This window comes from Onychomys torridus, chromosome 11 (assembly GCF_903995425.1).
Source record: "Onychomys torridus chromosome 11, mOncTor1.1, whole genome shotgun sequence".
NCBI classification, from domain to species: Eukaryota; Metazoa; Chordata; class Mammalia; order Rodentia; family Cricetidae; genus Onychomys; species Onychomys torridus.
In genome coordinates this window covers 31,685,899-31,699,856 of record NC_050453.1, presented here as the reverse complement: position 1 = coordinate 31,699,856, position 13,958 = coordinate 31,685,899, and the positions used below count along the sequence as shown (strand labels likewise).

The window sequence follows — 13,958 nt, the reverse complement described above, 5'->3', positions numbered from 1 at the left end:
GCACCAGGACATTTCAGTGTGTATCTTGCAAGAATGGGCCTCCCACCATATCACTGCTATTGCCTTGAGAAAGCCCATGTACATTCAACAATTTATTATATACTTTAAAATCCCTCCAAAATGTCTTACAGGTATGTTGGAACTGGCTTGTATAGATAATGTGTGTGCATGTATTCCAGCTCTGAATTCACTATCACAAAACATTAGTCATAGTGGGAATATTTACATTAAGTAAACTGGCAGGCTAGTGGGCATATTTACATTAAGTAAACTGGCAGGCTAGTGGGCATATTTACATTAAGTAAACTGGCAGGTGGTAAAGTTGCCTTCCTTCACTCTGGGCCAGCCGTTCTCTACCAGAATATTGGTACTTTAAAAGTAGCTTTAATAAATGCAGCTGGTAAAAGACTGTACATATGTGATGTAGGCAGTTGTTTGAATCTGAATACCCCCATGAAGCCACTACCATGATGAAGGCAATATGCATCCATTGTCTCTGACAGGTTCTTCACCCACCTTTCATTTATTGAGTCTGTGTGCAGGGAAGGCACAAACATGTAACTTGAGATACACTATCTTAATTATCCAGGGAACAGTATAGGGTTAGTAGCGGTAGGGACAGTTTACAACAGATTTATCCAGTTTTTTTTCACCTTACATAATTGAAACTTCATACCTATTGTATAACAACTATTCTCTCCCACCACACCAAGCGACTACCATTGTACTCCCTGCTTCTATAAATTAGAAAATTATAGATGCTTTATTTGGCATTTGTCTTCTTATGACAGGTTTATTTCACTTAGCATAATGTCCTACAGGTTCATCCACCTTTGTAGCAGAATTCCCCTCCCCCTCTTTTTGGTAGATAACTATGTAACTCTGGGTGGCCTCGAACTTGCTATATAGACCCTGCTGGCTTAGGAAAAGTAAGTGACTTGGTCAATATCATACAGCTAGGAAGTGATAGAGCCCATGGTCCTAAGGTTTGGGCTTGCTTCTCTAACCATCTTTCCAAAGGTAGGCATGTGGAAAGACCAAGAGCATTGGTATAGGAAATGGATATTTCAATTTCAGACTAGTCCAACAGGGGGTGCTCAGAGCATATATTAGAAACAATTTCAGACACTAATAAAATTACCCTGAGAGACTGAACACTTCAGAAGCTCTTCTGAGTTACAGAGTCAGGAGAGGCAGAGTATTTTGCCACTGTGATTTGGGGATTTTGGCTGGCCCTGTCTTGTGCTGGCCACTAATCATCACCTCCCTGATCCTTGTTAGATTGCTGAAGGATGCTAAAATATCAGCTCTACTGCAGGGCACTTCAGAACATCCAGGATGTTCTCAGTGGGGACAGTTTTCTACTATGAGTGTCTGCTACCTAGTGAAATGGGTCAGGAGGGATGTTAGAAATTATCCTGGGAGCTAGCAGGGTGGGTTAAAGTGAAATAATCTTTATTTAATTTAGCCCCAGCACCCACTCTTGTCTGACATCAGAGTTCCTTGGTCTTCTTCTCCAGCAATCTCTGAGACTCTCTTGTGAGGTGAGGCTCCATATGTAAACCTTTTAATGAGGTGAAGGAGCCCAAGCTGGCTCCTGGCAGGGTACCACTTTCATCCTATGTGACTGTGAGAGGAAGTAGCTCTCCTCTGGTCAAATGCTGCTCTTGAGATGCTGTTGGCATTGGTTTCTCCTTTCCTTTTTATTAGAGGTGTCTTAGCTGGGTTCTTTCTCTAATGAATTCTGGTGAAAAGGGTTGACTCTCAAGAAGAGGCAGTCCATTGCCTCCTAAAGCAGTGGTAAAGGACATTTGGAGCAGGAGGCCTACACTCCCTTGAAAACTGTCTAGCTCATTGACCCTCCCATCTTCTTATGGACTTTATTCATAGCCACCCACAGCCTGTTTCCTTCTAGCCCACAAAAAAGGACAAAAGACCACTTGACACAAGTAGTTACTTTCATTTTATTTGTAGTACACCTCTCCACAGAGAACCATTTTAGTGCAAACCGATATTCAGTGAGCTAGGGGTTTTCATTAAGATTTAGGAAAAGAGTTTTTAGGGGAAAGAGTACTCAGAGTGTTCCCTGGGGAAGCTCCTCCCTAAAAATGGGCCCGGATCCCTAAAAATTGTTGGGCATTATCTTTTGGGATTAAACCTAATGGAGCTTTTAGAGGCCCAGAAATGCCGGGGTGCCAGTGGGGTGATCTGGGGAGAGGAGGGGTTGGGCTTCACTCTCTGAACATGGTTTATGACTATGAAGGAGAATTGTTACATTAGAGGAATTGGAGCATTACACTCCATGCATCTGAAAAGCCAGTTAGATTTTTTTTTTCTTACAGGAAAACCAAGAAAACAGCCACAAGCAAAGCCAGAACACTAAAGAGTTTAAACAAAGTTTCAAAGGAAGATGGGGATTCTCGAACAATTCGAGTTTTGGTGGCTTTCAGTGTCCGGTCCCACTGGGTCAAGATGGCATTTCTGGCTCCTTCCCATTTTCCTGGACCAGTCAGGCGGAAATGGTAAGGTGAGCACGGGCCAAAGAAGATGCTCAGAGCCAGTCGTGGGTCAGTCAGGAGCATGGCCCGCAGATCCGGTTTTGCCTTGATAGAGGTCAGGAGGTCGTCTATGTATGTAATATAATCTGATTGCAAAGCCTTGCAGTAGCACAAGCCAAACCTTTCCAAAAGGAAGAATGGGAAGAAAAGGAACAGTAGTTACAATGATGATAATTCCAGAACAAGTAAATGGAGTCTTTGTCCAAAGCAAACACTGCCACAAGATCAGGAACAGCCTGATGTCTTCTTCCACTATGCCCATGGACATCTAACGTGGTCTCTTCCTGCTTCTTTTGTTGCTTCTTTGGGACAGGGTCTCAAACTGTAGCCCAGGCTGGTATCTCACTCATGGCAATCTTCCTGCCTCCACCCCCTTAGTGTTGAGAGCACAGTCACGAGTCACCACACTTGCCTTCATTCTTTTTTAAAGCTCAATTATTTCTTCATTTGTACAATATGATGCGCCACAAAATTCCACAGAGTGAAATTCTCGTACCTCTACTATTAGCCCTTTGACTCATTGGCTGACTTTTGTGGCAGGAAGATTCTACGTTATCCAGTAGTTCTAATTATTTATCCATTATACTGGCATCCTATAATGTGATAAGGCCTTATTCTAGACCGAGGATTAAAAAAAAAAGTCAGGGCTGGAGAGATGGCTCAACAGTTAGGAGTTCTTACTGTTCTTGTAGAGGACCTATGTTTGGTTCCCAGCACTCACATGGGAGCTCATAACTGCCTGTATCTCTAGTTCCAGGGATCAGATGCTCTCTTGTGGCCTCTGAAGGCCTCTGCATGCAGGAGATGCAGGCACATATGTACACATACACCCACCCCAACTTTTAGAGAAGAAATATCTACAATGCTTTTATTGTTTTGGACGTTAATGCTTAGACAAAGCCAGAGCAACATTTGAAATGTGAGAATCTACGAATGAGATGAGTCAGTTATTAAAATGGTGTAATTTAAAAAAGGACACATTATTAATCTCAAATTGGCCAGAGTTTCACTGTGTATCCCAGGCTGGCTTCAGACTTACAGCAATCCTCCTGCTGCAGCCTCTCAAGCACTGAGATTATAGGTATAAGCCAACGTAACTGGCTAATTTCTTAGTGTGTGTACACATGTGTATGAATGTTCATAATGTGTGGCTGCATTTGTATATGCAGGTGTGTGTGTGCATGTATGTCTATGTGTATAGAGGCAAGAAGATAATCTGGGGTGTTGTTCTTCAGGCCAGTTCTTGAAAACAGAGCCTTTTTTGAAAAATTTCCAAGTGTGTTAGGCTGGCCAGTCAGTGAGCCCTAGGACTCTACCTCCTCAGTACTGGGGATTGAAAGCATTTGGTGGAACAGATGGTTTTTTTTCAGTGTATTCTGGGGACTGAACTCAAGTTTTGATGCTTGCAAGGCACTTTACAAATGGAGTAATCCTACTAGCTCATTTTAGAAAATGCTTCCTTCTTTAAAAAAAAATCTTCCATAGAGCCCTTTAGATCTTCATGTAAAGATTTGCTTGGCAGACAGTGAAACAGATGAAGTCAGAGGTATTTTTGCTGCTTGGGAGCCATAGCAGATAATAGTCACGGGTCTCTTCCTTGTTGCCCATGTCCCTTCCATTCCCTTTGGCCCTTGAGTGGGCATGAAGAGCAGAGCATAAGCAGCACCCCCTGTAAAGAAGGTCCACTGGAAATGCTAACAGCTTTGGGGGCCATTAGAGGGCTTCTGTGTCTACTGCAGGATGTCTCTATGGTAACACAGAGGCAGCCGTTGACAATGCACAATGAGAGAGTATGGCTGTATTGCCACAAAACCACATACAGTCACCCTGGTTTAAATTTTATCTAACAAAAATTGCAAAATCTTTATCTTCAACAACTATTTAAAAATAAAATGAAAAGTTGGTCAATGGGCCTGTCCCAAAGGGCAAGGTCAACTGACTCTTGCTTTAGAGTGACAGCTTGGATGAAAATCATAAAGCCAGTAGAGACCTCTTGAGTAAACAGATCCTCTCAGGAAGGACGCACTTATGCCTGCTGATTGTGAGGTGTGCGGTGACTTGCCTGGTCCAGGTGATGCTAGATGATTCTTGGAATTTAAAGATGCTTCCAATTAGCCCTTTGCCTCCTCTCTCTGTACACAAGCTCTCTTCAGATTTTCTTCCGTCTCAGGCACCTCTCTTTGGAGTGTAAAGCTCATCCCTAACTATCATTGATAAAGGACACCCCCCAGTCTACTCACCCGCTGTGCTTGTTTTTCTTCCTTTCATTAACTTCCGTCATCATGACACTTGGTGGTGGTACTGTAGTCGCACCTATAAAATCAACACAGGACGGACACTGCAGTTAACTTTAGCTCTAGGTTTTGACTGAGAGAAATGGTTGCTTTGTCTTTGCTTATCTTTCATCTTTCTGGCACCCAGCTACTTACCTGTCCTTCTGCAAGTGTCAGTCACCTGCGCTGACTGATGGTGTGTTCCTGGCAATAATACTGCTGCCTGACAAGGTGAATATTTGGCCATCTTACTAGCTACTTAATGTGACAGAACCTCAAACCTGGTTTGATCGAGTGATGCCATTTAATTGACTGAACCTTTAATTTTTATTGAACCGGTTGATTCAGTCAAAATAATAGGGAGGCACATGTCTTTTTAATCCCCGATTTATCATTTGTGTTGTGATGACATAAGTCACTATGCCAGAATAATTCTTACTGAATGGATTCCATTTTTAATTTCCAGCATTAATGTTCACACAGCAGACATCAACTTAATGAATGTGCCCAGCGATTTCTCACACAGTTACCTTTTAGGACCTGAACGACCCATCGAGCCTGTGTTTCTCCCGTGGGTACCATGGAGCCCAGGGGTTTGATGAGGCCAATCACAGCCAGAGTTGGTTTTGGCAGATGGGCCGGGAAGATGTACTTGTACAGCGATGCCTGGCCATCCTCCACTTTCACTACAGATTCGTCGAGGAAGGGGAAAGCAAAGGTGTAGCCGGTGGCAAAGATGATGATGTCGATAGGCTCTTCCTTTGGGGTGTTGTTAAATATGACAGAGTTTTCCTTCACCTCCCTGATGCTTGGCTTGACCAACACTTTTCCGGTGATGATCCGGCCCGGGAGCTCATCATTTAGCACAGGCTCTCTCAGCTGAACCCTAAACAGAAACATGAGCAGCGAGATCTGCGGGTCAACAGTGGAGTCAGTGCCCTCTTTACTCTTCTCTTGGCCTGACCAGAGCTGCCAATCTTTGAAGGGGATGAACCTTATCGGAGGGTGAAGAAGTGTGTTGACCACTTGCTAGGGTCTGAACGCTGAGGAGGTGGCCAGCGCCCCCTACAGCCTCTCTCTTGCTGATTTTCCCCATTCAGCTACTGCTATAATTCTAGAGACAGCAGAAGGCTGAAAGACCACATGGGAGACTGGGAAGCTCACATCCGGCAAGGACTTCTGTTCCTCTCTATAGTTCTCCCTCCTCCCAGACGATAATTGTGTAAGGGAGTCATCATCGTGTGCCAAAGGAACACAAACAGCATCTTCTTTTTCTGGCACACCCCCTTCTCAACAATATTTCTGTTGAGTCGCTTTGCCAGGAGTTGAACGTGTTTATGGATTGTGGGAAATTCCCAGAAAGAGATGGTATGGTAAAAGGGAAAAAGAGAGAGCGAGTGGGAGGTCGTAAGCATAGTTTCTTTTATAGTGTGTGTACTCAGCAGAGTTCGGACAACTCAAATGGTCCTTCGGGGATTTCTTCTGTTCCTCTGAAAAGCACAGGTACTGACACTTAGAGGGAAAAAGCCTACGAAGAAGTCGGCTGTGGGAACTTTGGAAATGGAGGAAGACTGCACCAAAGAGAGAGGAACTGTGTTTCTTCAGTCCTGCCAGCCACCAGCAGCGCTAGTTAAACCCAAGGACAGAAAACGCTTTGGTGGAAAGAGTTAGAGCTCTAGAGAGGCCTAGAGGTAGAAGAGGGAAATGAGGAAAGATGTGAGGACGATAGAGAGAACTGGTAAGAGGAGAGCCGACAGTCCCTGCCTGTCACCATCGTGGTCTCGGGCCACCCGTCTATATGGGTCTGGAACGAAATCTGGAGGAGACCAGAGAGGATTTGCAGTGGGCCTGGCAATGAATTTGTATTGTTGTGATGGCTATTCTTGGTTGTCAACTTGACTACATCTGGAATTAACTAAAAGCCCAAGTTACTGGGGACACTGGTGAGGGATTTTTAGTTAATTGGGTTGCTTGAGGTCAGAAGACCCATCTTAAATCCAAGCCACACCTTCTTGTGGTAGCTTAGATAAAGACTGGCTCTTTGCTTGCTGGCCCTTCTTCTGTCTGTCAAGTCTACTCCTGCACTGGAGTTAGAGCCTACTTCTTTGGGATTCTGACATCTACTGAAGTCCATCTGAGACATTCAACCTTGCAGACTGAATAACTTCTGTATTTCTGGCCTTTCCACCCGCAGAGAGGCATGGTTGGGCTAGCTGGATCACAGCCTGCAAGCCACGCTAATAAATCTTCATATATACAAATGATTGAACAAATATGCACCAGCTCTGTTCCTCTAAGATGATTGTCTAAACTTAACGAGTGACAGAGTGACACTTTGTTCCTGCTAATGGGATAAGCTACAGGTTCTAATTAAAGGTTAGACTGAAATCAAAGTGGTCACAAAGGCCAGGCGGCGGCGGTGGCGCACGCCTTTGATCCCAGCATTCGGAAGGCAGAGGCAGGCGGATCTCTGTGAGTTTGAGGCCAGCCTGGACTACCAAGTGAGTTAGAGGAAAGGCACCAAAGCTACACAGAGAAACCCTGTCTCGAAAAACAAAAACAAAAACAAACAAACAAACAAACAAAAGGCAAAGACAGATCCTTATCTTCTGTTTGCTGGATCTGAGGCCCAACCTTTTACTAAATGAGCTAGGGCAAGCGACTAGAGTTTTCTCACACTAACAGAGAGAATGTAATAATAATGCTTACCTTAAAGAGTTGTTGGCAAGGTGGAATACAGAAATACTGAGCACTTGCTAGTTCATGCCCTTTAATGAGTAAATTTTTTTTTTTTTTGGTACTTTTTTGTTTATTGTAGAATTACTCACATTAATCATGTCCTGGCAATAGCCCAAATTTCCAAGAAACAAAGTACTAAATAAAGAAAATGTGATTTATACATACAATGGAGTATTATTTATTCTATAAAAATAAGGAAATCCTCCAATAAGCCAGTCATAGAAGGGTGAGCACTACATGTTAACACTTCCATGAATCTAAAATAAACTCATCCAAGAGGAGAACAGAGGAGGATTGGGAATTACTGCCCAATAGTCTCACGTCTCTGTTATATGAGACAAGCACATTCTAGAGATCTGTCGGTGAAGGTTTTTGTTGTTTGGTTTTTGAGATTATGATTTATTACAACATTTCTCCCTTCCCTTTCTTTATTCCAAACCCTCACATACACCCCTCCCACTCTCCTTCACATTCATGGCCTCTTTTTTCACTAATTGTTATTGCACGCACATATGTATACGTAAATATATGTGTAGATACATATGTAGTCTTTATTTATTTATTTATTTTTTAAAATGTGTTTACTGTAGTTCTTTCTTTTTATTTGTTTTACATTCTGGCTTCAGTTTCCCCCTCCCTCTTCTCTTCCCAGCCCCTCCCTCTCACCCACTCTGTTCCTATCCTCCAACTCCTCCTCCTCCTTTTAGTGAGTACACTCGTAAGAAGTCTTTTTTTAACATTCAGCCTTTTCGATGCTGCTGCAGTCCCTCTTCCTAACACCCTTTTTCAGATACATTTACCTGTCTTCTGGAGCCACACCGTAATTCACATGGTTGAACCAGCTGTTCATCTTTTTTGATATCAACCAACTCACAATTGGAGTTGGGAGAAAATTTCTGAACATGTTCTGAAATCGTGTCATGAATACCATGTCCCACGGGTAACCTGAATCAAAGACTCGGCTGATCACCCATGCCCCTCCGGTGGTGCTGAGAAAAACCTAGAATCAACCAAAGAGTTAGAGAGGGTGAAGATTGATGTCTGTTACTGTGAACATGCACACCTGACAAGGTAGTCTTGTTCTTCTAATAGTTTGAATATACAGAGTATTATAACAGCACAGGGTGTATTATTGAATACACATTGTTTACCAGACTTGAGAGACAATAGCAACTTACGGGGAGCTTTAAGTCTCATGTGGGAAGGCAACAGACACTTGGTTGCAATTTTATTTACTCACTGGATGTGTAGGCAATGAAAACAGGGTGTGGTGGAAATTGGGAGTTATCTACAAAGGTGCTATCAATACAAGTACTAAGTCGACTGGCATACAATTCATTAAAGTATTAATTTGGGTGTTTGTTTGTTCTCTTCCTCCTTTTCTTCCCTTCTTTTCCCTTCCCTTTTCCTTCCTTCCTTTCTTCCTTCTTTCCTTCTTCCCTCCTTCCCTCCCTCCCTCCCTCCCTCCCTCCCTTTCTTCCTTCCTTCCCTCTTTCTTCTTTCTCAGCCATATTGGCCATTTGGCCTTTTCATTCATTAGCTAGCTGATTAAGCTAAGACAATAGTGTTTTGATATCTACACAGTAAGTAATTTTCTGGATAACTGTTCAGAAAGCAAAACATTTGGCTACCCAATCTGTTGTTTGCTGATACCAACAGACTGAACAGATTGCTTTTTCTCCTACCTAAGTGATGCATGAAGGCTACAGCCAGTGTTGTTATTTTTGCGTAACTTTATAACATCATGGACCAGTGGACACAGGCCTGGAAACGTAATAAGAGCCTCAGGCCCATCAGAGGTTCTGATATGAGCTACTTGCATTGACTGATGCTGCCTCTTTGTCATGATATAGAGTAGAAAGCAATTCTGCTGTAAACTGAGGTGGGTGGCATTTCTTTGTTAATTCGTAAATGACAAGATATATGTCAAAGCATGTTTTATGATTACAGGAATTCCCAGGTAATTGGAGAAAGAAAAACAATGTTCCCACAGGTGGAGATTATAGTGGTCCCACCCCTTCTAAGTTTTGTTTTCAGAAGTTTCTTTCTTTTCTTTCGGGACAATGTCACCAAATTGCTAAGTCTCTTCAAACCAATTAACCAATGTTCTAGTGAATGAACCATTCAATCAGTTCCTTTGTCTAAAGTAACAGGGGGTGGATCTCAAAGTCAGGAGCCCTCAATATTCTTTTTTCATGCTTTTTTTCCCCAAGTATTTATCTGTTTTCCCTACAGCTTCATGCTCCATGAGAGTGGATCTCAATTTTGTTGGTTTGGGCCCAGTACAGTGTTTGGCACATCCTGACTAGGGAAAGCTCACTTTGTAGCAAATGTAAATGTATTTTACAATATAAGGGAAAGATGACCACAGGAGGAGGGGGCTGGTGGGGCAAAGAGGAAATAAAGACAAGGCAATAGAAAGGCCCAAATCAGCCCTTCAGTGAGAATGTAAACGGCAGATTTAACCGAGTAAATTATGACACTTATCACAATGTCCAACAGTTTGGCTGAGACATACATGTTAAGATGAAGGTTTCATAAGGTAATGCCGAGAGGGGTACCTTTTTGGCTAAGTGGCTGGCCTCCACTGCAATATCTGTGCCGGAATTTCCCATTCCAACCACAAGAACTCGTTTGTCTTTAAATATGTCTGGATGTTTATATTCTCGGCTGTGGAAGTACTGCCCTTTAAAATTTTTTATGCCTACAGAGAAAACAAAAGCACATAGAGAATTTGTAAAATCGGCAAATGAAGCATACATATTTTTCTCTTGATAACTCCTTGAAAGATGATTTAGGCTTCTTTTATTAATACTAGGATACTCTATTTTGAGAAACCCTGGAATATGAACATACAACTACTTGATCACTTATGTGATTATGAGTAAAGGGTTAATTACAGGGCTCTCAATTACTGAATGATTAAATACTAAGCTGAAACACTGTGACATAAGACATACTTCACAAAAGTGTGAGGTTATGACTGCGTCAAGGTAGATGGATGCCAAAGTGAGTGTGATGTTCTAGTTGCCAGGTGATTTATTTATGTTGTATGGCTTTTTATAAACAGGAGCAGAGAAGTGAATCACTGATTTTATTCATCAAACTTTCTGGGGACCCTGGCTACGTGCCAGACATTGTGCTAGATGATATAGGAGGAATAAGATCAACAAACCATGGTTCCCATTCACAAGAGTTCTCATAAAATGGAGATGTTTGCTGACATCTCAGTTCAGGCTGAGATCGCTGAGTCAGAGTTGACTCAGAGAAAAAAGGGCTCTCTCTCTCTCTCTCTCTCTCTCTCTCTCTCTCTCTCTCTCTCTGTTTGTATGTGACATCAAGACCACATCTTCTGGGCTCACTAGATAGCTTAGGCAGTTGGTGCCAAATCCCATTGAGACATCCAATGCAAACAGAAAGCTTTTGAAAAATCCTCTCAAGGCCGAGTTGCATAATCAGAAGTAACATGTGCTCAACAGAGACCCTGGCCTTTGTAGCACAATGATAAGACTTCTAGGCTGTGAGGAGAAGCACATGTGATTGCAGGAAGTGGCTGTCTTAAGACCAGGTGGCTCTGTTGTTCACATTGAATCATTAACACTCTAGCACAAATCCTGGTCAACACTTACCCACAATTAAGATCATTTAGTATTTGGCACAGACTTTTACCAAGTTCAAGTATTAACGTAGTTCAGGAACTCCATATAGTTCAGAGACCACTCAGGAAAGGACAACTGGAAAACCCAAGATGGACCATAGAGTTGTCTCCAGACCCGTAAGTTACCTTAGAATATCTCCCACTCAGGCTGTTTGGGTGACTAATGGACACATCTGAAACCACATGAGTCTCCTATGGATCAATACCTTCCCCTCTTACCTCACAGGAGGACAGAGTAAGAATTTACAGGAGACAAATACAGCCGTGTTAACAAATGCCAGAATGCATGCAACTAAAGAAATAAAACTAGTTATTTTGGGGAAATGGTACACTAATTCTAATTGTGATACTCTTTTTTTTTTTTTTTTTTTTAACAAAGACTTGAGAACCCTCCTTTGGAACTGCTTTCACAACCTGTGATGAATACTTTGGTTCACAACCACCCTAAAGCAGGGAGGAGATGGCAGAGTTGGGAGGTCTCCATTTAACGTCAGAATCAGAGTCTTGGAGCTCAGAGCCTCCTTGAGCATCATGGGACAGGGATTTCACATAAGTAGTGCCTGATGAGAATGATATCAAGGACTGTGGTCTTTATGCAGCCCTCTTCACTTGATTTGTGATACACACATTTGGACAAAGTGATCTGAGTTTCTTTCTTTGTCAGTGACTCCCCACCCCAGAGGCCTAGAAAGGTGAGGGAAAAGGCCAAAGACTGTGATCTGGTGAACCATGTGGCTTAGTTTGTGAATTCAGATTGGCAGCACATCCAGTTCAAACCGGACACAGTGGCTTGGATGCATTCATAGTCTGCTCTAATCTGATCTGACATGACTTCTGATATAGCTCCCAGGGCAGACCCAGAACCAGTCTCTGAGTATGATCTAGATTGTGATTCCTATATCAAACTTCAGTACAATCTCTGCTCATGTCTTTAATACTAGTTACATGTTGTATTCACTTTGGTGTTATTAGCATTTAGTGAAATATATTGTGAGTACTGAGTACATGCTTTTTTTTTTTTTTTTTTTGTCTGTAGTATGGAGCTTCCTGCATTCTTGGCGGTGATCTTACCAGGAGCTTCTTTAGAGAGATGGCTGGCTGGATTTTCAAGGCTTTGATCTGCAGGCAAGAATGCCAAGTGTTATGTCGCCTTGAGGGCAGATGAGAGTCTGTTACTGAATGTGTTCAAGTAGAAGCTTGGAGATCTTTGCTTCTTTTATCATGTGTGTGTGTGTGTGTGTGTGTGTGTGTGTGTGTGTGTGTGTGTGTACACTTGGATGACATCACATGGACACAGAAAACATCTTTCCCTGCTGAAACTGGCCCAGGCTCAGATTGCTTAGGGAAGCTTCCTGCATTAGGAAGAGGTCTACTTTGATTCTGTTGTACGGTAGTTTTCAGGTTCTACTTCTCCTCTGCTGACCCGAGCTGAGTGAGCTCTGGGGCAGATCCAGGCCCACTGGAAGCAGGTGAGATAGTGTAAGATGGGTCCTGGGATCACTTCAGGTCATATCTAGATGATCTAGAGAAGAATTTCCTTGTCTAACTTTGAAAGATTACTGCGGGTGAAATAAACCTTCAAGCCATTGAATTTCTGTTTCCTTGAATTGATATAGAACTGAAATTTGGTACAGAGCAACATGAATTATGGTTGCAAAATCTAGGTAAAAGAACCGAGACCTGACAATGTCTTAACTCGTATCCTAAGATTGATTTTCCTTCTGACGATTGCTCTAGTGCCGGGAAGCTCTCTTTGCCCACTCCGAGGGAGGTGAGCAGGCAAGCACAAACCACGTTTCTCACTCTGCTATTCCAAGACTGCTCTTTGTGTCCTCTAAACCCAGGTTTGGCAGTGTGCAGCAGGTGCTGAGGTGAACAAGTTGTGTAAGCACCCCGCGTTTCAGAAGGCTAAACACTGCCTGTCACTTACGGAGGAGCACTGAACCTCAGTGAAAAAGAAACCTGCTTAGTGGGTGATCCAGTGTTCTCATCTGCATTCACAATTCGGTTGAAAGCCAAACAAATGTCTGGCTAGGCAAAGTTCTGCTTGGAAAAACATTGTTACATCACAATTTTAACCATTTAATGGAAGAGCCCCAAGAATTCGTCCTGGGATCAGCCACATATCAGGATGGGTCCCTTGAGACAATTAAAGGTAACTGATAGAAAATTCTGTACCTGGAAAGGAATCCAGGGGCAAGTGAGGGTTAGTTAGAAAGCCAGTGCAGACCATGACAGCATCAAATATAGCTGAGCTTTGCTTCCCTTCATGGAGAGTGACCACTTCCCACTGTCCAGAGACAGCAAAATCTGGACATTTTGTTACACTGCAGACTTTGGTCTGAAAAGAATCACAGACATGATTAGCAGCTGTCAAGTTTGTTTTCAGGGCTGGCTAATACACTAGTGGACATTTCAAAAGGTCTAGGACAGATACATACTTAATGAACAGAACCCTAGAATTCTAGCCAGGCTGTCAAATTGAACATGATGTATTAGATAGAAAGCTTTTAAGTTTGAAAAAGTAAAAACCAAAGACATTGAGTGATTTGCTCAAATTCTCATTGGCAAGGATAGAACATTGGGAGTATTTCAAGGTTCAAATAATCTACTTTTGTTTGTTTTTATTGAATATCAATATTTTATTGAATATCAATTTATGGAAGTGAATATCAAGTTTTGATTCACTAATTGTGTTCTGGAGATCAAACCCATGTCTTCAAACGTGGC

General features: G+C 42.5%; 1 protein-coding gene across 2 annotated transcripts in view; it reads right to left on the bottom strand.

Moving 5' to 3' along the window:
* Positions 1-1,944: 1,944 nt before the first annotated feature.
* Fmo1 (flavin containing dimethylaniline monoxygenase 1) overlaps positions 1,945-13,958 on the bottom strand; it is a 30,700-nt gene continuing 18,686 nt past the window's right edge. For both annotated transcript variants that reach the window (XM_036201833.1, XM_036201834.1), the window contains 6 exons: positions 13,407-13,569; positions 10,132-10,274; positions 8,371-8,570; positions 5,362-5,717; positions 4,799-4,871; positions 1,945-2,679 (listed from right to left, as the gene is read on the bottom strand). In XM_036201833.1, coding sequence (XP_036057726.1) covers positions 2,337-2,679; positions 4,799-4,871; positions 5,362-5,717; positions 8,371-8,570; positions 10,132-10,274; positions 13,407-13,569 — 1,278 coding nt within the window. In that variant the 3' untranslated portion in view covers positions 1,945-2,336. The remainder of the gene's footprint in view (positions 2,680-4,798; positions 4,872-5,361; positions 5,718-8,370; positions 8,571-10,131; positions 10,275-13,406; positions 13,570-13,958) is intronic.